This window comes from Oryctolagus cuniculus, chromosome 9 (genome assembly GCF_964237555.1).
Source record: "Oryctolagus cuniculus chromosome 9, mOryCun1.1, whole genome shotgun sequence".
Classification (NCBI taxonomy): Eukaryota; Metazoa; Chordata; class Mammalia; order Lagomorpha; family Leporidae; genus Oryctolagus; species Oryctolagus cuniculus.
Window position 1 is genome coordinate 70572097 of NC_091440.1, and position 24193 is coordinate 70596289.

Genomic DNA, 24193 nt, shown 5'->3' on the forward strand with positions numbered 1-24193 from the left:
AGGCCATTTGGGGAGTAAACCAGAGGATAGAGACTCCCTTCTCTCTCTCTGACTCTGCCTCTCTAGAACTCTGCCTTTCAAATAAATAAATAAATCTTTTTTAAAAAGAACTTTAAAAATACTACATATACATAATAGGGATATATAATACTATATGTAAGCTAATAATAAATAATGAAAATAATAATATAAATAACAGTGTAATAAATAATACTATGCATGCATAATCTATTGTTTAATTAGTCACCCCTCTGGCTCCATGAGGGCAGGAATCTCATTTGTATATGCAGAGTTCACCTCTTGTCTGATGGTGAATGAGCTGACAAACCTTGAATGGCAGTTAATGACAGTATGCAATGCATCACTCACAATGTTCCATGCCCTGTTTAGGAGTTTTCTTTTAGAAATCAGTGCGTGGAGTAGGGGAGGGGGTGTCCTTTAGGAACCACTCCTTTCCTTCAGCAGTGAGCACCAGTTGGGTGTCACACATCCACTTCTGTTGAGTGCAAGCAATGTTACACTCAGTAGGGAGCCCAATTGAGACTTGGGTTGGCATATTTACCTGCATTTCTTCTTGACTCTGAGGCTGCCTCTCTATTCTTCTCTTGTCCTTGGAGTGCTCTTTTTGTGTCATTTATTTAACATAAGAATCAGAAAGAAGTGAGACTTGGATAAGTAGGAAGGAAGAGCAGACAAGGTAGAGAAAGACAAAGACACCGTATTCCTCTTCACGGTGTCACTTGTCACCCAGGGTGGCACTGCTTTGCACACTGAGATTGAGAATGCGGTTAGCTACTGCTTGCAATGTCATGACAGCTGCCTGTGATCCATGCTCGGGGTGTACAAGGACCCTGGCTAAGTGTTTTACATATGTGACTCACTGACCTCACAACAGATGCGGAAATTAAGACCCAAAGAGGTGAATTTGCCTTAGAAGAGAATAAGGCAGAGCGACTGCCTCCCAATGGCTTCAGCAGGGCGGCCAGAATGAGATCCAAGCTGCTCAGGCCACCTTTGCCTCCACCCACCTTACTAAGAGGGAAGAGGAGAGGGAGGCCTCTGCAGCGATCAGGAGCTCACTCTGCGCGGCTGAGGGGGTCCTAGGCAAGCACCCATCATCCCTCTTGCTGCAACATCCCCTGAAGGCAGGTGCATCCCCTGCGCTTTAAACTATTTGTGAGGAAATCGTGTAAAACAATCAGAGTGCATGACAGCATTGTAAACTGGCAAGCTGGGGGGCGGGAGGCAGTCAGACCTGTGCTGAGAAAGGCGACAATGAATTCAGCGTTGGTTGTCCTGAACAAGCTTTCAGAAAACACCCAGGTGTTGGAACTGGTCCCAGCTGGGAAACATTCCCGCCTCCCGGGTGCTGTCGGGTATTTCTCCGGGCTACTGGAAACGTCAGGGCTTGGGGACCTCAAGGCAATCCCCGGGACTCCGGGTTTCCGGACTCTGGGCCCAGGAAGAGCGCAGATCCCCTGTGTGCGCTTACACAGCCACGTCCCATACGCGATCACAGACTCGCACCGGCCCTTCTCTCTGTACGTGCAGAGGTGTTGCAAATGTAAAGACACACCGCACTCTTAGCACTCCAGAGAGAGAGAGGCAGGCGACCGCACACATGTCGCCCACTCACGCACGCACTGCACACAAGCCTGCGAAACACGACGGCTCATACACGCGCGCGCGCACACGCACATACCCTCGTGCACACATACCCGTGCACGCGCGCACATCCTCGTGTAGTTGTACCCGGTGCACACGCCCCGCGCGCCCGCGCACACAGCCGGTGCACACCCGCGCGCACTGCCGGGAGCCGAGGGGCGGGGCGGCCGTGGCCGCTGGTGCCCATCCGGGCGCGGCCGGGAGAGGGCGCGGCGAGGGTGACGGCAGCCGGCGTCCGAGTTGTTTCCCGGAGCCGGGCTGCGAGAAGCTCTGAGGGAGCCGGGCGGACTGGGGTCGCTCTGGCCTGGGAGGCCCGGAGAGAGCGCGCCCCGGGTCACGCCCGGTACCCGCGAGCGGAGCGCGGCCGGGCCGCGCGCCATGGACCCGAAGGCGGGCGGCGGCGGCGGCGGCGGCGAGGAGGATGACTGCGCGGACTCGGGCGCCGAGACCGGAGGGTGAGCCGCGCGGGGCCGGGCGGTGGGCGGGGGCGCGCTCCGAGTTGCTCCGCGGCTCCTACGGGCAGGGAACCCTCCTGATCCCGGCTGTGGAGCCGGAGCTGCTGCGGCGGGACCAGACGCGCACGGGTCTTCCCCTCTTGCCAGGACCCCTCCCGAGCCGTCCCGTGGGGGCCAGAACCACGTGTCTGGTCCTGGCGCGGGCCCCCAGCCCGGGGGAGGGAAGTGGAAGGACTGGAGGATCAGTGTAGTCCCACCGCAGCCCCTCTTGCCGGGCCGTTGTCACGTGAGTGCCAGGCCGAAGCACTGCCTCTTAGCACCGGTGGAGAGAAGCGATGCTCTTGCACTTGTTTCAGCCTTGCGCGGGTCCGTCCTCTAGGAGTCTAGCCCTGGGGTTGGGAAGGCAGGAAGAGCAGGGTGGGACGCCCGGCACCCAAAAGTCTTGCAGAAGTCCAGCAGGAAGAGGGCATTTCCCATTTCGTGTTTTTTATTGAGGGACTTTATCCAGCGCTGCCCAGGCCGCCTCCAGCCCTCCATGGAACTCAGCTCCCAGCGCACCTGTCCGGGCGGGAGGGCGCCGGTGCCGCGATGTAGCCCTGCTTATTGAAGGAAGTGTTCTGTTCGCTTTCTTGGACTCAAACAATTAGTTCAGGCTTTGGGGAACTAATTAGTCCTTTCCCAGTAACACTGTTTTCCTGCGTGGGATAAAGACCAAATATCTTTAAGGAGATGAAAGTGCTTGTCATGGCTTCCACCCGGCCGCTATCTCTGGAGGGCTTTCCTGTGCAGAGTCAGCACCGCCGCCAGGAGGCGGAACTGACCCCGGAGGAAAGGGTGGCTTTTCCTTTCTGGAGTGACCCTGGGGGAGGGCGAGAGCTGCCCGGACTACAGAAAGCCTCGTTCCTGGAAAGCCTGGGAGATTTCGGGGCTTGGCCACTCTGTGAGGGCAGGAAGGGAGTCCGGACTCAGAGGGATCAGGCCCAACCCCCATTTAGGCTCCGCACCTGGGGCCTCCTGCCTCTCAAGCCCAGCCCCCACCGGCACTCCCAGCTCAGATGGGATTTTACATTGTCCTAGCAATGGGCTTTGCCCTGTTATCCAAATTTGGGATCATTCATAGTCCACTGTAGAAGCCAATTGTAACCCAGGGGGGTAACCTGATTCCAAATACTGAACTCCCTTTGCATTTCTCCACACTTTGTATGTGGTATTTATCAATTTTAATTGAAGCTCCTTGGCAATTTTTTCCTGCCCGTAGTTAACTGGACCATGAAGAGAAGAAACAAAGCAAAATTAACCAGCTCTTTTATGGCCGGGTAAACTGTCCACTAGGCCATTCATATTCAGTTTGCAGAGTTTATCTAAGAGAGATATTTTTTCTAAGGGCTCTGTTTTGGAGAAAGGAAAGGGAGCCCTGACCCAGGGGGTGACATCACCCCGGGGTTCCAGGCACCAGCTCAACAGCTGCCAAGGCTCCTGGAGGGACTCCCCGGGCATGCTGACTCCAGGATGTCGGTTCTGTGCTTCTGTCACTAGGCTGTGTATTCATAAGTGGACTGAATTGTCTAAGGATTTCTGATTGCATTGCTGGCATCTTTAAGCTAAAGGTGGAATGGTATGCGTTTAAATAAAATAGATTTGGTGTATGCTTCTTAGTCTTATATTTGCCTTGTAGTCCTACATCCCTTGAATTTTTGTTTAACTGGCAAAAAAAAGTCATTCAGGGTTTCCCTACTTTCTGGAGCTTGTTGCTTCTGCCCCCCATCATCCAGCTTTTGTATGGTTTGCTACCTATTGAGATTGCATAGAAAGCACAAAGAAAACACTCAGTGCTATATGAGGCGAATCTGATCTCTCCTTCAGAAACTTATGCTTCCATCATCTATAAAGTGCACAGACACTAGCGTGGCCTAAACCCCAACATTGTGGAGTCCCTCCTTCTCTCTTGGGCCTTGCTTCTCACCCAGTTCTTCTTTGCACTTTGTGCCTAGCCACACCCAACTCTTTTTTCTGTTTCCTTGCCTTTGTCCGGCCATCCAGGTATGCCCTTTCCACCTGGCACACCTGTGTCCAACAGGTGTAACTCTAACTGTGCTCTTCTTTCAAGACTCAGCTCAAGTGATGCTCTGTTAAGGCAGTGCCCTTTAATTTGGGAATCCATGAATTGTTTCAAGTTGTGTGCAAAATGATGTGCTTTGTGAGTTTTTTTTTAAATGAGAAGAGAACTATTTTTTTTTAAAGCGTAGTCTCAAAGGAGCCTGTGATCCTTTCCAAACCAGGTTGAGGCAGGGGGTAAGGCACTTTATTTTCCATATGTGATTGAGGTCTTGAGAGACATCCAAGCAAAAATGATGAGTCAGCAGTTGGGTATGGCACCAGCTGGAGATCAGAGATCTGCATGATGACCTTGTGTTTGGGAACTGTCTACCTAAAAATGACCACTGAGGCCCTGGGAGAGGTTAAATCAATGCAAAGTAACAGCAAACACTTTGCGTTTGCTGTGTGCCAGGTACTGTTCAGAGACTCGTTGAACCCTTCAACAACTCTGTGCAGCCTCAAGGAGCTGCAGCACTGAAATGTCAGGTAAGGAACACGAGGGGGTGAAGGAGCCTGGGAATGAGTAGGCACACAGTCAAGGCCGCAGGTGATATCGCTGAAGCCTTTGAGTCTTTGAGAAAGGAAGGCACAATCAGCTGTGCCGCTGAGAAACTAATTGAGGAGTGCGAAGTGTCTTTTTTTAAATGGTGGGAATGAGGTGAAGGCAGAGTGGCACCTGACAGTGGGGTGGTGGAGGCAGAAGCCAGATCCGAGTGGCTCTAAGAAGAGAGATGAAGATGAGGAAGAGGAGAGAGCTTTTGGAAGGGGCATGGTGAGGACTGGGGGGTGAGGGAAGGATTTCCGAAACGTTGGGATTGATGGGCAGGCAGTGCTGCTAGGAAGGAGTCTGTTAAAAGGGAAAGGCTAGAGACAGAGGGGGAAAGATGGTCACCTGTACTGTCAGCCTTTGGGAAAGGTGAGAGCAGGTGGACTTGAGGTTGCCTGTGGATGGATCAGCTTTGGATAGGAGGACAGGCAGCTCCCTTCCCACAGCAGGGAGAGGGAAGGGAAGCTGGGGTTTCCACTGGGGGTCAATGCAGCACTTTCCCATCCCCAGCCCAGGAGAATAGAGATCTGAAATCATTGTTTAGGGGCACTGAGCGAGAGCCAGTGAGATTAATGATTAGGAGCCCACCTGACTGTTTTCCCGCGGTAGTGCTCAGCTGCCCAGAGTCAGGCCTAGAGAGCCAGCAGGGAGGTGGAATAATCCAGGATTGGGGGTGCAGCGATTGTTGGGGGGAGGATGAACAGAGCACAGGAGCAAGGGAGTTTAGGGCATTGCTGAAGCTGATGACCGGTCTCCTTATCTGTCAGACCAAAGAGATGGTTCTGAGGAATTTTAGGGGTCTCACCACCGGTGAGCAGACTGTGTTGGGTTATGAAGGCTATGGTTACAAGGGCCAACCTGCTACCGCCCACACTGTGGCTCCTCCACTGGGGAATCGTGGAATTTTGAGCTGGTTCCTTAAGCTCTCAGTGCCCTCAGCTGAAGACATTGGCACCCACCTCACAGGCTTGTGGTAAGGAGTCCATAGTCTCTAGAACTGTACGTGGCATAAGTTAACCCTCGGCCCATTGCCATTTCTCACGGCACCATTGTTATTGCTGCAAAAAATCCTCCAAGTGATAAACTTAAGGTTTCATTATACAATAAAGATGGTGAACTCAAGACCGTAGGTCCTTTATATTCCTCATGTTACATGCTCCAATGCCTTCATTTTATTTTTTTAAAGAATTGACCACATCGTGTGGCATTTAGCACTCAATTTCTTTTTAAGATGTTATTTATTTATTTGAAAGTCAGAGTTACACAGAGAGAAGGAGAGGCAGAGAGAAAGAGAGAGAGAGAGAGAGAGAGAGAGAGAGAGAGGTAGGTCTTCCATCCATTGGTTCACTCCCCAATTGGCCGTAACTGCTGGAGCTGCGCCAGTCTGAAGCCAGGAGCCCGGAGCTTCTTCCAGGCCTCCCATACGGGTGCAGGGGCCCAAGGACTTGGGCCATCTTCTACTGCTTTCGCAGGCCATAGCGGAGAGCTGGATGGGAAGTGGAGTAGCCGGGATCCTGAACCAGCGCCCACATGGGACTCCGGCACTGCAGGTGGTGGCTCCACCCTCTATGCCACAGCCCTGGCTCCGCTCTGATGCCTTTAAATGCCATATGTTCATTTGGAGCATCCTACCGACTGTGGGGCATGCCTCAGTACTGTAAGTATTATTATGTTATGGATGGTGAGATGGAGCCTGGGGGTTCGTGCCTTGTGAGTGGCCTGAAAGGAAGTCCCAGTCTCCAGCATGCTTCCCAGCTGGTGACATTGTGTCCCCATCCCCCGCCACGGAGCCATGTGCGGTGTATGTCATTCTGCTTTTCTACTCAGTTTCTTTGGCTTGAAACGCTGCCTTTGCTGTCGGACCACCTACTACAAGCCACAACTAAAAGCTAGCACATGCTCTGTGTCGATGGAGGGTCATCTTGAAACTCCCACCTCCTAAATCTACTTGAAAGCAAGATTGTGCAGCTTTGGACTTTCTGTTAGAAAAAAACTGGCAAGTGGGCTGCTGAGGGTGATAAATTAGCTGCAGGGACAGAATCCTTTAACAGAGGGGCAGGCAGCTCCTCGTGACCCCAAAGACAAGCCAGTGCTTTATAATGACGGCTGCACTAGTGAGGTGGCCCAGATTTGGCCTCTAAGCCACTCACTCTTTCCAGTGTGAGCAATCCTGACGGGTTGTTTCAATTCAATAGTTTGGTCTGGCATTAATGGACTTGCACTTCTGCGTCAGCTGTCGCTGAGCTTCTGCCTTGGCCAGGGTCGTACCATGTCCTCTGTCTTTGTGTGATATTCAGCTGGTATTTCACCACGGCCTACGAGATCCCAAAGAATTCATTGGCCTAGATTTAAACAAGCGAATGGGAAAGAATAATGGACTAACTTTTAAAATAGAACTTTTTTTTTTTTCTTAAGGTCAAAGAGGGAATCCTGGGTAGAAGACAAGATGATCGATTAGTACTGTATTATCTTTGTGTTCAAGGTGGAGCTGGTTACCCCTGCATTACCAGGCATTCAGTTCAATGCAGTTAACAGATGAGGCCCTTGAGGCCTTGGACTGGCATTTTATAGAAACATCAAAACCATTCTGACAGAAATGCCAAGATCAGTTCTTAGGCCATGATTTTATTGGGAAAGATAATTCAGGAAAGTATTCATTTTATATATGAAAGCACTTCTAAATGTTTGTGGGAAAATGGAGTTAAAATATTTATTTTGGTGTAAAAATACCTGAGTGTCAGAAACTTTATAGAAAAACGTATATTATGAAAAATGTATATCATGAAAAAACTGCCTGGCCTTCAAAAATGTTTTGCACCAAAATAAACTTTTTTTTCTGAAAAACCTTTTATTTAAGGAATACAAACTTCATACATTTCATAATTACAACTTTAGGAGCATGGTGACTCTTCTCACCATACTGGCCCTCCCACCCATACTCCCACTGTTTTCTTCCTCCCTCTCCTAGTCCCATTCTTATTTTTTAACTAAGATCTATTTTAAATTAAATTTATACACATATGATAAACTCTATGTTAAGAGTTCAACAAATAGAACTGGGGGTGGGGGAGCCTTTTCCTCAACAATTAAGAAAAGGGCTGTTCAAAGTCATTGCTTCTCAAAGTTGAACTTCTCTCTTTTTTTATAAGAGATTTATTTATTTGAAAGTCAGAGTTACAGAGAGAGGAGAGGCAGAGAGAGAGAGAGAGAGAGGGGTCTTCCATCTGCTGGTTCACTCCCCAGTTGGCCGCAATGGCTGGAGCTGCGCCGATCTGGATCCAAAGCCAGGAGCTAGGAGCTTCTTCCCGGTCTCCCATGTGGGTGCAGGGGCCCAAGGACTTGGGCCATCTTCTACTGCTTTTCCAGGCTATAGCAGAGAGCTGGATCAGGAGAGGAGCAGCTGGGACTAGAACTGGTGCCCATATGGGATGCTGGCGCTTCAGGCCAGGGCATTAACCCTCTGCGCCACAGCGCCGGCCCCCAAACTTCTCTTTTAATTCCTTTTAGTCATGAACTTTTTGAGGCTCCCTTGTGTGCATCAGGTGTGTTAAAACATATACTTGCATTCTTCTGCTCATCTATATCATGTCTCCAAAACTTTTTCATCCTAAAATTCCTGAGTTCACCTTCAGTGCATCATTCTGGCAGGGTTGGTGTCTTATGCAGCCAGCCAGGTAAATTCTTATCGTGTGAGATCAATAAACAAAGCTCTAGGTAGGTACCAACTGCTGTTCTTCCCACTCTAAGCTGGCACGTGTAGACTTCTCCAGAGAATCCTGATCAAGTACCTGATTTTATCCGGTTGTTTTCTGAAATTGCTTGAACCTATTTGTGCACAAAATTGTTTCAAGCTTAACAGTTTGTCTTTTGCACAATTCCCAGTAAATGATCCTTTAGGGTTATTTGGAATCTATGTTAAGAGCTAGAAAAGTAGGGCCAGTGCTGTGCTGTGGCGTAGCAGGTAAAGCCGCTGCCTGCAGTGCCAGCATCCCATATGGGCACCGGTTGGAGTCCTGGCTACTCTATTTCTGATCCAGCTCTCTGCTATGGCCTGGGAAAGCAGTGGAGCATGGCCCAAGTGCTTGGGCCCCTGCACCTACGTGGGAGACCTGGAAGAAGCTTCTGGCTCCTGGCTTCAGATCAGCGCAGCTCTGGCTGTTGCAGCCAATTGGAGAGTGAACCAGCAGATGGAAGACCTCTCTCTCTCTTTCTTTCTCTGTGCCTCTTCTCTCTGTGTGTAACTCTGACTTTCAAATAAATAAATCTTTTTCTAAAAAAAAAAAAAAGCTAGAAAAGTGTTCATACCTTGACTCAGTCTATATTCTTAGTGATGATAATTTTTTCTAAGGACAAGAGAAAAACGGAAAGCTATATTCGTAATATCTCCTTGCCATGTGCTTTGTAAAAGTGAGCAATCAAGACCAATCATATAGCCAAACCGAGGGAAATGGTTGAATACATTACAGTGCATTACTTCATCTAAAATGATAATTGCAGAATCTAGGTGGCAGCATGGTACAATGGCGTGCAGTGGAAAGATCAGCTCCAAACGAAGTACAGAAACTTCCGATCAGAGGTGGAGAGGCATGTGAGATTTTAGGTGACCCTTCTGGCCGTTTGATTTCTGTTTTGGTGGCGAACAGGGTTGGAAGTTGGGCTGTGGAGCTGGCCAGAGACCATCTGTCCTGGAGAGAGGGGTTTGTGTTTTCAGCTAGTGAGCTTGAATTTCATCCAGAGAGAGAGAGAGAGAGAGAGAGAGACATGATCAGATTTGTGCTTTGCAAAGACTGGCTGCTGTGTGGAGAAGGAATTGGAGCAGGACGAGTGTGACTGCTGAAGACCTACCAGTTGGCAGGCCTGCCGAGGCAGGGCCTTTAGTCTGGAGAGACAGGGACTGAATCATGGAGGGGTGTCAGTTACACTAGCGCCTGTCCTAAAATACTCCTGTTGCACTTTAAGACTCTGGAGCGATGTTTCCCATGTAAATTTCATCCTGCATACAAATCCATCTGCATGCAGATCTTTAAAATGTACACATATGTGAACCCCATCTGCTTCAGGCGTATTTGGAAAGCCCTCGCTGAAAACACTGGCACATTTTTAATAATAAGAGAAATAGTAATGTTGCAGATTTTTAGTGTATGTTGTCTTTGAATAGTCATGACATGTCTGTAAAACCTGGCCATCTTCAAATGATCATATTGTCATGGCATTGTTTTGCTATTGCATCTACCACAGGGAATGATGGGGGAGCATTCCCTGCATTTATATATAGTTACATATCCAAGTACTGTCCCAGTGTCTGTTTATGTCTTGCCTGGTTCTACAAGGAATTTAGTGCACCAGTGCTGGATTGCTGTCTTCTCCATGTCACCACACCCCAGCCAAGCCACCTCCCTGCCAGCGTCTTCCTTGCCACCCTCATTATCCCTCCTCACCTCCTGATCCTCTTACAACTAGTATCACTTCAGTTTCCTAATGAACAAAACAAAAAAATCCCATTTTATATATATACATATATATGTAAATGAGCTTGCAATCAAGGAATGTGCAAATGTTAGTAGTAGCTGTTATTCTTTCCAGTTTTACAATTCAAGGATTCTATGACTACTAAAGTGTTTCATACTAAAATATGAAAAAGCTAAAACCACGTGCTGTCTTTCTTCCATTTTGCTCCTCTCCTAATAAATTCGGGTACCGTCTTGTCTGGGGAATGCAGGTTATTTTAACTAACAAAAGGCAAGCTTCTTCTGGTTTTTTTGAAAAGAGGTTTCTCACATGTGCTTTTTTTAATGCGGTAAGAAGCTCAATGGAGTGAAAATTGGATGATTCAAGAAAGGCAGCGTGAGACTAAGAAGTTTGTATCTGTAAAATTAAACATAATTAAGCAGTTTATTTGCATAACTGCGTCCCCTAACTACCAAGTCAGAATTAGATATAGTTAGATCCCTGTGGGCCTAAGTGATTAATTTCCTACTGGGAATGACTTTGGGACACTGGGGGGGAGAAAATAAACGGCTCCATGTGGAATTCATTGCCAGAGAGGCTCTCCTAAGCCACACAGGCAGGGCAGATCCGTGGCCGGATTCCAGTTCTCACAGCGGCTGGGCACCGGCAGCTGGGTTTCAGCCTGGAAACCGAGTGGGTCCTTTCTCCCTGGCCTTCACCCCGCCTCTTCCCTTTCCCCATCACAGCCCACATCCTGTTCCTCCACTGTCCAGCACTATCCTTGTGCCCCTGTTTCCTGCTGCTCAGCCGTGCCTTGAACTCGGAGGCCTTCGTCGGCCAGGGTTCTCTCTCTCAGGCATGCCCTGCTTATGTCAGCAAAGAAACATCTCCCTGTGGTGCGGTGCCAGCCTCTGGAGGGTGCTCGTTTGCAGAGGCTTAGTCGTCGGAGGAGCCATGGATCTGCCGAGGCGCGTATACAACCATACAGAAATTTGCCACCAAACTCAGATGGCCGAGGACCTCCCAACTCGTGTCAGGGGGTTCGTAGAGCCCACATGAAGGACCCCTGATTTCTAAAATGCCTTCAAAGTTCTGCCTGCACATTCGGACATGACTTGACTTTGCACAAAATGAGCCTCAGCTTTTAATTTGTGATATTCTTTTACCAGTTACATGCTACTTCCCATTGACTATTCCAAAGTCTAGCTTGAGTAAATCACTTAGATGAAGAAGGATGGTGACCATGCTACTAACACTGAGGTCTTGTGTTTCAGGTCTGACTACAGCCACCTGTCCTCCACCAGCAGTAAGTACCTGTTAAATGTCCTGTCGCATTGTCTTAACAGATCCCCACCCCCACCCAGGGCTGTGTCCCACGGAGGCCACCCATGTCGAAACCCTTTCATAGTGAGTAAGAATCGCCAAAGGTATCCTTGCCAAAGGACGTGACAGGATGCTCTCACTCCGGCAGTGGAAGATTTTCTGAGAATGATTGTCCCTTGATTTGTCCCTTGATTTCGGGGCTAGAGGGACCACTGCTTCCCCCCAGGGAAATCCTGCTGGAAGGCTGTGGCCAGGCTTCCTCAGCTGTTTCCAGGTGCTTCTAGGAACACCTGCTCTGAAGAACCTGGGATGACTCATTCATTGAGCTTTGCAAACACCTGCTGCCCGCAGGCTGACAGGAAGCTCAGGCCCTGGAGCTGCCCAGTGCTCCAGCTCACCTGTGGGTCAGTGTTGCCCTTTTACTTCTGCAAATAGCATTCCCTACCCCAAATGGTGGAAACATCCATCCCTGCCAACACCCTGCGAAGTGTGTCCATAGCAATACTGACACAGAGAATTTAGCTGTCATTTCTCCACTTCAATGCAGCTCAAAGGGCTGCAGACAGTTCCCGCTGTCCATCTCCCCTTATCGGTGCTTCCTGCCTTGTAGGTGGTTCCTAGATTCATCCAGTAACCCCTAAGTACTGTGGCTTCCCCTTCTGCAGTTCAGTTACCCAGGATTCAAAAATGTTGGAAAATTCCAGAAATAAGCAATTTACAGATTTTAGATAGGGTGATAAAGTCATCCTCTGTCCTGTTCCGTCCCACCTGGGACATGAAACTCCCCGTTGTCCTAGGTAGGTCCCTTAGTAGCCATCTCAGTCGTCAGATCAACTGCCAGGTAGCACAGTGCTTGTGTTCAGTGCCCCTTATTTTACCTAATAATGGCCCCAAAGCACGAGCATCCTGATACCACAGTTTATTACATTATATCATTATAATTGTTCTATTTTATTGTTAGTTATTGTTAGTATCTTACCACGTCTACTTTATAAGTTACACTTTATCATAGAAATGTTTTTATATGATAAAATGTAGATTACAGGGTTCAGTACTGAGGTTGTAGACATCCGTTGGGGGACCCAGAACACATCCCCCTGGGATAAGGGACACTACTGACTGTGGTTAAAACAATGATTGCTGGGGGTGGGCACGGTGGCATAGTGAGTTAAGCTGCCACTTAGGATGCCCTCATTCCATGTTGAAGTGCCAGTTCGAGTCCCAGCTACTCTACTCCCAACCTAGCTTCATTTTAACGCACCAGGAAGGCAGCAGATGATGGCGATGGCTATGGCTAAAGGGCTTAGGGAGTTCCTCCCACTCCCATGGGAGACCCAGAGTTCCTGGATCCTGGATTCAGCCTAGCTTAGCCTGCCTGTTGTGGGCATTTGAGGGATGAACCGGTGCATGGAAAATCTCTCCCTCTCTCCCCGCCCCCCCCCCATTTCTGTGTGTGTTTTTCTACATCTTTATCACTCTGCCTTTCAAATGATAAATACATGTTAAAAAAGTTTATGAAGCACCCTGAATATTAATAAGGTGCCTATATTTGATATTAAAATAAAGTAGAGGCCAGCGCCGTGGCTCACTAGGCTAATCCTCCTCCTGCGGCTCCAGCACCCCAGGTTCTAGTCCCGGCTGGGGCACCAGTTCTGTCCCAGTTGCTCCTCTTCCAGTCCAGCTCTCTGCTGTGGCCCGGGAAGGCAGGGGAGGATGGCCCAAGTGCTTGGGCCCTGTACCCCGTGGGAGACCAGGATAAGCACCTGGTTCCTGGCTTTGGATCAGCACAGCACACCGGCTGTAGCAGCCATTTGGGGGGTGAACCAATGGAAGAAAGACCTTTCTCTCTGTCTCTCTCTCTCACTGTCTAACTCTGCCTGTCCAAAAAAAAAAAAAAAAAAAAAAAAGTAGAAGTAAGTCTTTATGGGGAATTCTGTTTCACATCTAGAAAAGATTTATAGTGATTAAAATCACAACGTGAATGTCCAAAGCCATTCAGACTGCTGAACACTGACTTTAACAAAAAATAACCTTCTTACAGTAAAAGTTTGGATTTTGTGAATCAGTAAATACTGACTTGTTTTTGCCCTTTGCAACTCTCCTGTTAAACTCTCAGTTCTAACTCAGTCCCAAATGGAGGAGCCCTTAATTGGATTATTCTGTTGACTGAGGCCCTGGCTTGGCTCCCCTCTGTAACAGGAGACTGGGGGAAGCTGCAGACCTGGAATTGTCATTGAGTGTCAAATTATATTTAGTTATTAGTGTAACTGCAGTGAGCAATTTCTGAGTGTTCAGCCACCTGGAGGCCTCCCCCCCCATGCCCCTTAGTTTATTAAGAACCATTAGTAATAATGAGAATAATGCTCGGGTGATTCACGCGCGCTCCCTGAAGCTTTGCATTCCTGAAATCACAGACAGCTCCTCGAACCGCGTCTCGCGGTGCCGCCGTTCTCATTCCACTCCGTTTCGCCCAGAGGCTACATTTCTTGAAGAATGATTTCTCTAACACACTCGTCTGAAGCCTTCGCTCATTTTGCAACTGTCAGATCTGTCCTCTGGGGTCACAACGAAGCACCTCTCCCATCCGTGAGACCGGTAATTTGGTTTGGGACGGCTTGCTCTCCATTATTTTAATTGCGGTCTCCAAGTTAGCATTGCTCATGGTGCAGCTGGGATCGATACTCTGTTATTGCTCTGCCTTTTCCCTTCAAATAGGTGGTGGGTCCCACCTCGGCCTCCAGCGATGGGCCTCTTGGTGTGTTCATCTCTCTCTCTCAGTTAGGAGGTGTAGCTGGCTACATATAATAGAGACAGGATTAACCAAGCGGGAATTTGTTTTCCTCTAACATAAAAAAAAATGTTTTTTAAGTCCAGAAGAAGCAGTGCAGCTCTTATGTAGAAGATCCTCGAATCGTTCGGCTATGCCGTTCTTGGGTTTTGTCTTCCATCCTTGAGGTTGTCTCAGATTTACAATATGGCTTCCTCCATCACCGCCATCACATCATTGTTCTCAGCAGGAAGAAGGAACAGGAAGTACCTGGTGACTAAGCTATTTTCACTTTTTAAGGTGTTTTTCCACAGATCCTACCCAGGAATTTCTTTATCCCTGTTGGCCAGATCTCGGTCACGTGTTTGTCCCTGGCTACAAGGGCGTCTGGGATATGCTTTCTGTGGCTCCACTCCACCACTCCCATGGTTCTGTTACTGAGGAAGAAAGAGGAGGGGGTCCTGCTGGGCCTCAGGGGTACCTGCCTGGTGCGCCTCTCCTCCCAGCCAGGGACAAAGACCCCAGCCCCACCACAGTCGGGAGAAGGCACCTTGAGCAGTCAGTGAAAGAAAAAAATAAATGCATCTGGCCTTGAAAGCAGGGGTGGAAACATCCCGTGGCAAAACCACGTGGCCCAGCCAAGGCAGCGGCCCTCGGCAGAAGGAAGCCTCTGTACCCCTGCTAACGCGCGGGTCTCACTGTGACATTCAGGAACGGTATTTGCCCAAGTAGGTGGTGAAGCTAGCCTTTCGCTGCCAGCTGGGGCACCACGCTCACAGCTGGCTGCTCGGTGCGGTGTTCAGCCCGAGTGGTTCCGTTTCAGGTCGGCCTGCTACTGCAGGGGCCCTGTGTCGTGACCTCCGTGCAACCAGCAGGACCCAGGGCTGCCCTCCAGCTGCCTTGGCCTGGCCCCCTCATTGTCATTCTGCTGCCGTCCTCAGCCTCTCTCCACTGCACCGCTCCCTTCTGAGCCATTCCTGACCCCTGGTCGGGAGTCACTCCTCCACGGGCTTCTCGGCGCTCACATCTGCCCCTCTGCGCGTCCGTGCCCGCGTTCACAGGCGGGCTCGTGCTTCCCCTGCGGCAGCCTGAGCGTCCACCTTGCTGCGCCTTTGTCTGCAGCTGGGTTTCATCCCAGGGGAACTGTCCCGAGCGCTCCCTCTGGGGAGCGCCAGTCGCCCCGCGTAGCCGCCATGTTTCCTCTCAGAGCGCAGGGCTGCCTCCTCCTGCGGCTCATCCCCAAGGGTAAGGTACAAGAACAGTGCGGCCAATGGTCAGGTGGACTGTTCTGGGCCCGCTTCCACCATGAACTCACTGTGTGCTCTTGGGCCAGTCGCTTACCCTCCCTGGGCCTTGTTTCCTCCTCTGTAGAACAAGGTGGTTGGGCCGGATGACCTCTGAGGATGCTTCCGGAAGATCCCGGATGCACAGATGTGTACGTCTTACAAACTCTTCTGAAAAGAGAGAAAGGGAGGGAGAGATGCAAGAACCTGTGTCTTTTCTCTCTGCTCTTTCGTTGACCCAAAATAAAAATGCAGACGACGAGACACCCTCTCCAGGGGCCTCCAGGGTCAACCTGGAAGCCAGGGCAGCTCAGAGTCCACACTGGCCTCTCTGGACTGAGAGCGCCCTGTCGGCCACGGCCACGGGGAGAGAGCCTGGGGTGAGAGGCCACTGCTGACCGGGGCAGAGGAGGACACGTGGGTAGCTGGGTCACGTTCCCTTGACCCCTGTGATTCCGGAAGCACTTCTGTGGCGGTGTCCTTGCCGCCAGCTGACTGTGGGAGCCGGGGCTCATGGGCTTCTTGGGTGGCCGGCTGGGTTTCAGTGGGCGAATGTCTTCTCTCTGCAGTGGGTGCCTCCTTGCCTTTTTTAGCCCGACAGGCCAGGTAGTCTCTCTTCCGAAAAGTGCCACACCTGTTGGCACACAGGAGACCTTGGCTCAACCAGACTGCTTTCTACAGCAGATAAATTTAATTTAGACTCTCAGAATTTTAGTTCGCTATTCCAGAGGTCTGGAAATCTGCTTAGAAGATCATTAAGCCACTACGTACGATTTGCATCCTTGAGTGATTTCAATAAAAGGGGAGAGATTTCTAAACAGGATAAAAGAAAAACAATAATTATGCCAGGGAAAAATAGTCAACCATGCCGAGTAATGCTAATGACATCCCCATCATGTGTGATTGAGTATTTCCATTCAATTAATTATAATCATACTTAGAAAATTACTCTTAGGAAGTGCTGGGAGTTGCAAAGTTATGTTTTTTCGGAGAGGATATTTAGCCCCAGGAAAAAGTGTCAATAGGAAATGATCACCGAATGAACTCCTTGTCTCTTTCAGATTATCCTGTAGAACTCTCTCCTTGCTGTGCTAATTTTGGCTCTAAAAGAGACTTCCTTCTCAAAACCCGGGACAGTCATGAACACCACCGGGTACCTTACACGCGGGCTGGGATGGCAGGAATGCCTGGCAGTTTAGTGTCATTCCGGGTGCCAAGGGACTGCTTTCACTGCCCCTCCTCCAACTGCCAGTAGACGGGGAGGAGCAAGACTCCACCCACTCTGGAGTAGGGCACCGGAGTGTGCACAGAACAAAGTCTTAGACCTGGTAAAATTGAAATTGGGCAGATACTAATGGTCGTTGCCCTTCAGTGAGCACCTGAAAGTAGAGGCCCTTGTAGAGCCCAGTGGCCCCAGTCAACCAGATTTTTATCACAGCCAGTATGACCTGTGGTTGTTTGTAGCAGCCTTGGGCTGAAAACCCACCTCAGCAGCAGGCAGCCCAAAGCAAGTGGGCTTTGGCCCCACCCTAGGCAGGGCTGGTCTTGGGAGGTGTGGGCTCTGTGTTCTAAAATTGCAACACTGGCAGCCACGGGATTGCTCATTCGGTACCTAAGTAGCAGAAGATTCAGAGAGTAACTGTCTGGGTGGAGGACACAAAGATTGGCTGGTGTCAAGTCAATGCACAGAGACCTGGGGTGAGCACTGCAAGGGTGCACGTGTCCCTGCTGGGCTTTGCACGGGTGTGAAGCGCTGCACCCAGTGGGGCTCCAGGCCAGTGCTCCCGAAGCCGCCTCCAGGTGCCCTGTGATCCTGGAGCCTGCCCCACAGGTTGCTGCACAGACCCATCCCCCCACTGCTGCAGCCATCAACTGCTATGGAGGAGGAAACAGGGAAACAGGACTATGCATCCAACTAGAAAGACAGCCAAAAATAACCGACTAAACAGACATCACAAGACACATTCTCAGCAAAGTCACTTTTTTCCCACTAAAGTCTGTCATTAAAAGTGACAGAACCAGTTAATCTGACAGACACACAAATCCCAGTGTAGGGGCACTGGCAGTCTGCAAAGGCAAGGCAATATGCTGCCCACAGAGGAACACAATAATGCTTTAGGAAGAGACTTCAGAGAAAAGGAGACTGCTGAAACCCCTGACAAAGAATTCAAAAGAATGATTGTAAGGACGCTCAAACAGGGGAACACAGACAGGCAGGTAAATGAAATCGGGAAAGCAATGTATGCTGCTAATAAAAAATCATGAAAGAGATAGAGATCTCGCTGAAGAACGCAATGCGCCAAATAACAGATAAAGTTGAAAGCCTCAACAACAGACTAGACCAACCAAAGTTAAGAATATCTGAAGTTGAAGGCAGATCTTTCTTCCTTCCTTCCTTCCTTCCTTCCTTCCTTCCTTCCTTCCTTCCTTCCTTTCTTTCTTTCTTTCTTTCTTTCTTTTTACAGGTAGAGTTAGACAGTGAAAGAGAGAGAGAGACAGAGAGAAAGGCCTTCCTTCCGTTGGTTCACCCCCCAAATGGCCGCCACGGCCAGCGCTGCGCCAATCCGAAGCCAGGAGCCATGTGCTTCCTCCTGGTCTCCCATGCGGGTGCAGGGCCCAAGCACTTGGGCCATCCTCCACTGGAAGGCAGATCTTTTGAAATATTCCAGTCAGACCCCCAGAACCCCAGTCCCCCATAAGATAAAATGAATAATGAAATCTCCTCCAAGGCCTTTGGTACCCCATTAAAAAAATATATGAATTATGGGAAGTCCTGAAGGCAAAGAGAAGAATAGATGCTTATAAAACCTGTTCAGGGACTGGTTTCAGACACAGTGATTGAGATGCAGCTTGGATACTTGCTGTTCATATCAGAGGGCTTGGGTTTGAGTCCTGGTTCCTCTTATGATTCCAGCTTCCTGCCAATGCACAGCCCCTGGAAGGAAGCAGATGATGGCTCGAATACCTGGGTCCCTGTCATGCATGTGGGAGACCCAGACTGAGTTCTGGGTTCATGACATTGGCTTGGCCCATCCCTGGCCATTGCAAGCATTTATAAACCAATGAATGGAAGATCTCTGTTTATCTCTGTCTTCCAAATATAAAATAATTAATTATTTAATTAAAAAATACTGGTTCTTACTGTATCAAGGGTAGTGTGCTGTCAATATGAACCCCTTAAAAAAATCTAGTCAATGACTTAATAGCTGAAAACATTCCTGATCTAGAAAAGATATGAACATTCAGATACAGAGGTCCCTAGGCCCCCAAACAGATATGACCAGAAAATAGCCTCACTGTGATACATAAAGTCTCAAAAGTACAGCACAAAGAGGGAATTCTAAAATGTGCAAGAGAAAAGCACCAGGTCATTTTTAAAGGAACCCTCATTAGATTTACAGAAGATTTTTCAAGAGAAACCTTACAGGCCAAGAGGGAATGGAATGTTAAATAAATTCTTATCAGGAACAACCTTGCATGTAAATACACCAAATCCTCCCCAAAACAGATTAAAACTGGCCAAATGAATAAAAAAGTACCCAATTGTATGCTACCTACCAGAAAGTCAGTTCACCTGTAAAGACACATGCGGACTGAGAATGAAAGTATAGAAAAGATACTCCATGCAAACAGAAACCAAAAATGAACAGGAGTAGTTATATTATGTCAGACAAAATAGACTTTAAGACAAAAACTGTAATGAGACAAAGAAGTCATAATTGATGCTGAGAGTGTCAATTCAGCAAGAAGATTTAACAGTTATAACTATATACACCCCTAATGTTAGTGAATGTAATTAAAAATTATCAGATCTAAAGGAAGTAATAAGCTTCAATACCATAATAGTGAGGGATTTAACAGCCCACTTACACCAATGGACAGGTCATCCAGGTTAAAAAAAAAACAAAGATATGTCAGAGTTAAGCTGCCCTATAGACCAGGTAGACCTAATAGACATTTACAGAACATTTTATTCAACAGCTGCAGAATGCACATTCTTTTCATCAGAAACTAGAACATTTTCTAGGATAGACCAACTATCAGATCACAAAACAACTCTCAACAAATTAAAAAGTAATCAAAATCGCATCATGTATTGTTTTTCTGACCACATTAGAATAAAACTAGAAATTAACAGCAAAAGAAAGTCTAAAAAGTATGCAAATACATGGAGACTGAACCACATGCTCCTAAATGAACAGCAAATCATAGCAGAAATCAAAAGGGAAATTTAAAAACACTCTGAAACCAATGATATTGGAAACATAGTATACTAAAACTTGTGGGATACAGCAAAAGCAGTATAAAGAGAGAAGTTTATAGCAGTAAGTGCCTCCAGAAAAAAAATAAACAACTAAACCATGTATCTCAAAGGCCTTAAAAAAAGAAAGAATAAAGCAAATCCAAAGTTAGTATATTGAAAGAAATAAAGATCAGAGCAGAGATAAATGAAATATAAACTAAAAAAAAGATAAATGAAGTTCTTTTTTGAAAAGATAAAATCAAAAAAACTTCCAGATAAACTAAGAAAGAAGATATTATAACTGATATCACAGAAACACTAAACATCAGCAGGAATTATTATAAACAAATATGTGGCAACAAATTGGAAAACCTAGAAAAAATGGGTAAATTTCTAGATACATGTAACTTAACCAAAATTGAACCATGACGACATAGAAAACCTGATCAGATCAATGACAAGTAATGAGATTGCAGTAGTAGTAAAAAGTATCCCAACAAAGAAAAGCCAAGGACCACAGCTGAATTCCTCCAACTTTTAAGAAAGAACTAACACCAATTATTCTCATACTATTCCAAAAATCTGAACTGGAGGAAACCGTTTCAAACTCATTCTACAAAGTGATCGTTACCTTGATTCCAAAACCAGTGGAGGACACAACCCAAAAAAGGAGACTATAGGCTAATATCCCTGATGGGATTGAATTGAATCTAACAAAACATGAAAAAATCATTCATCCTGACCAAGTGGGATTTATGCCAGAGGTGCAGGAATGGTTCGGAATACACAACTCTTGAATGTAGTACATCACCTCAACTGTGCATTTCTATAGCTGCAGAAAAGCATTTAATAGAGCTCAATAGCGATTCCTGATAAAAAAAAAAAAAAACAAAACAAAAAAAAAAAACCTTGAACAGGGGCCAGTGCAGTGGTATAGTGGGTAAAGCTGCCGCCTGCAGTGCCGGCATCCCATATGGGCACTGGGTCTAGTCCCGGCTGCTCCTCTTCTGATCCAGCTCTCTGCTATGGCCTGGAAAATCAGTAGAAAATGGCCCAAGTCCTTGGGCCTCTGCATCCGAGTGGGAGACCCAGAAGAAGCTCCTGGCTCCTGGCTTCAGATCGGCGCAGCTCTGGCTGTTGCGGCCCACCATGGAGTGAACCAGCAGATGGAAGACCTTTCTCTCTCTCTCTGCCTCTCCTTCTCTCTCTGTGTGAGTCTGCCTTTCAAATAAGTAAATAAATCTTAAAAAAAAAAAAGAAAAAAGTCTTGAACAACTTATGTATAGAAGGAATATACTTCAACATAATAAAGTCTATAAATGACAAATCTACAACCAACATCATATTAAATAGGGAAAAGCTGAAAGCATTTCTTCTAAAATCTGGCACTAAATATGTTTACTGTGCTGCTTTTATTCAATTTGTTACTATTAGCCAGAATCATTAGGCAAGAGAAAGTAATAAAAGGCATACAAATAGGAAAGGAGGAAGTCAAACTACCTGTGTTTACACATGACACAGTTCTGTAGAGAGGTGCACCTCCAAGAGAGGTTAAAACTAATAATGAACCCAGTAAAGTCACAGGATACAAAAGTCAACACACAAAAATCCCCTTCATTTTTATATGCCAATAACAAACTGATAAAGAACTTACAAGCGTAGTTCCATTCATAATAGCTATTAAAAAAATACCTTGAAATAAATTCAAGGATGTGAAAGTCCTCTACAAGGAAAATTACAAAACATTAATGAAAGAAAATGAAAAAAGCACAAATAAGGGGATGCCCTCTTGTGTTCATGGATTAGGACAATGAAATATTGTTAAAATGTCTATATTACCCAAAGCAATTTATAGGTTCAATGCAATCTCCATCAAAATATCAATGACATTCTACACAGAATTAGACAAAACCATCCTAAAATTTATATGGAAGCACAAAAAAAAATAACAAACTGTTTTGAACAAAAAGAACAAAAGTGGAAGCATCACAAGATTTCAAGACTGGGGATGGTGCTGTGGTGTAGAAGGTTAAGCCTCCACCTGCAGTGTTGGCATCCCATATGGGTGCTGGTTCAAGTCCTGGTTGCTCCACTTCCAATCCAGCTCCTTGCTAATGCACCTGGGAAAGAGGCAGAAGGTGTCCCAGGTACTTGGGCTCATGCACCCATGTAGATCTGGAAGAGGCTCCTGGCTCCCAGCTTCTGCCTGGCCCAGCCCTGGCTGCTGAGGCCATTTGGGGAGTAAACCAGTGGATGGAAGATTCATTCTCTCCTCCCCTCCCCTCCCCTCCTCTTCTTCTCTCTCTATCTCTGCCTTTCAAAAAAATACAGATTTCAAGACTTAGTACAGGGCTACAGTGACCAAAACACTGGCCATAAAAACAATCACATAGACCAATGTAACAGAATAGAGATCCCCAAAATTAATTCACACATCTACAGTCAACTGATGTTAGACAAAGGAGCCAAAAACATACACTGTAGAAAGGACAGCCTCTTCAATAAGTGGTACTGGGATAGTCAAATACAGAAGATTGAAACTTGACCTCTCCCCCCAATTCTTACACTATAAAAAAAGTCAACTCAAAATGGATCAAAGATCTAAACATAAGACCTGAAACTAATAAATTATTAGAGGAAAACAGAAGAAACATTCCAAGACATTAGCATAGGCAGTGCTATTTTTTTGGATAAGACCCCAAAGGCACAAGCACCGAAAAGTAAAAAATTGACAAATGGGATTATATCAAACCAAGAAGCTTCTGTGCAGGAAAAGAAACAATCAACAAAGTGAAAAGACAACTAATGGAAAGGGAAGGAGCCGGTGCTGTGGCGCAGCAGGTTAATGCCCTGGCCTGAAGCACCAGCATCCCATATGGGCACTGGTTCTAGTCCCAGCTGCTGCTCTTCTGATCCAGCTCTCTGCTATGGCCTGGGAAAGCAGTGGAGGATGGCCCAAATGCTTGGGCCTCTGTACCTGCATGGGAGACCCAGAAGAAGCTCCTGGCTCCTGGCTTTGGATTGGCGCAGTTCCTGCCATTGCGGCCAATTGGGGAGTGAACCATCGGATGGAAGGCCTCTCTCTATCTGCCTCTCATCTCTCTATGTAACTCTGACTTTCAAATAAATAAATACATCTTTTAAAAAAAGAAAATATTTGCATCTCACAAAGAACTAATCTTCAGAATATATAAGAAACAAACTCAATTAAGTAAAAAAATAAAGGAATGAAGGATCTGATTAGTCATTTCTCAGAAGAAGACATACAAATGGTCAACAAATACATGAAAAAACTTACTCAATATCCCTGGCCATTATAGAAATGCAAATCAGAGCCACAATGAGGTATCATCTCACTCCAGTTAGAATGGTTATTATCAAAAACACAAACAGTAACAAATGCTGATAAGGTGGGAATGCAAATTAGTGTGGCCTTTATGGTAAGGATAGTATAGGAGTTCCTCAAAAAAAGTAAAAATAGATCTCCATGGCCCAGCTATCCCATTTGTGGGAATAAAACCAAAGGAGATAAAATCAGCATGTAGAAGAGATACCTGAACTCCCATGTTCACTGCAGCACCATTCACAATGGCCAAGAAATGGAATCAACCCAGGTGTTCCCTGATGAGTGAACAGATAGAGAAAGTGTCACACATGTGCAATAGGGTAGTCTTCAGCTATAAAAGAGAATGAAATTCTGACACTTGCCACAAAATTGATGGAACTGGCAATTATTACATTGCCAGTCGGAGAAAGACAAATACCATATATTTTTTCTCATGTGGAAGTTTGAAAAAAAATAGTTGCTCTGAACTTAGAGTAGTGGTTACTAGAGGTTGGGAAGGGTGGGGGTGAAAAGAGAGAGGATTGGATAATGGGTATCAAAACACAGTGAGATAGAAGAGTTCTAGCATACCACGGCGTGATGGGGTGACTGTGTTCACAATAATGTGTTTGTTGTATGCTGTATAAAGAACTGGAGGAGAGGAGCCAGTAGGCTCCAAGCACAAAGGAGACATAAGAAAATGAGAAAGGTGGTTGTAAATTTTGATTGGATCATGCTATGTATACATATATATAAAACACTGCATTCCATAAAAATGTACAAAATTGCATATCAAAAAATTTTAATTTTAATAAAAAGAAATGCAGAATCCCAGGCCCCACCCTGGATCTCCCGAGGTGTTGGGTTCTGTACAGACTGAAAGTGTGAGGAGCCCTGAGCTGGCCCACCTCCCCCTCTAAGCAAAACTGCCCTTAAGTCATCCACGATGGATGTGGTTCCTCTGCATTCATTACATGTGGATTCTGATGTTTAATGGTATAACCCATAGGCTCTAGAATCCATATGACGAATCATTTTTC

General features: G+C 46.9%; 1 protein-coding gene across 4 annotated transcripts in view; it reads left to right on the forward strand.

The window, feature by feature from the left end:
- Positions 1-1815: 1815 nt before the first annotated feature.
- The window catches only part of FAM124A (family with sequence similarity 124 member A), a 79656-nt gene continuing 57278 nt past the window's right edge, over positions 1816-24193 (forward strand). Inside the window, exons 1-2 of one of the 4 annotated variants that reach the window (XM_051832224.2) lie at positions 1818-2120; positions 11487-11518. In XM_051832224.2, the coding sequence (XP_051688184.2) occupies positions 2044-2120; positions 11487-11518 (109 nt within the window). In that variant the 5' untranslated portion in view covers positions 1818-2043. The other 3 variants (XM_070048895.1, XM_070048894.1, XM_051832225.2) reach the window with 3 other exon arrangements.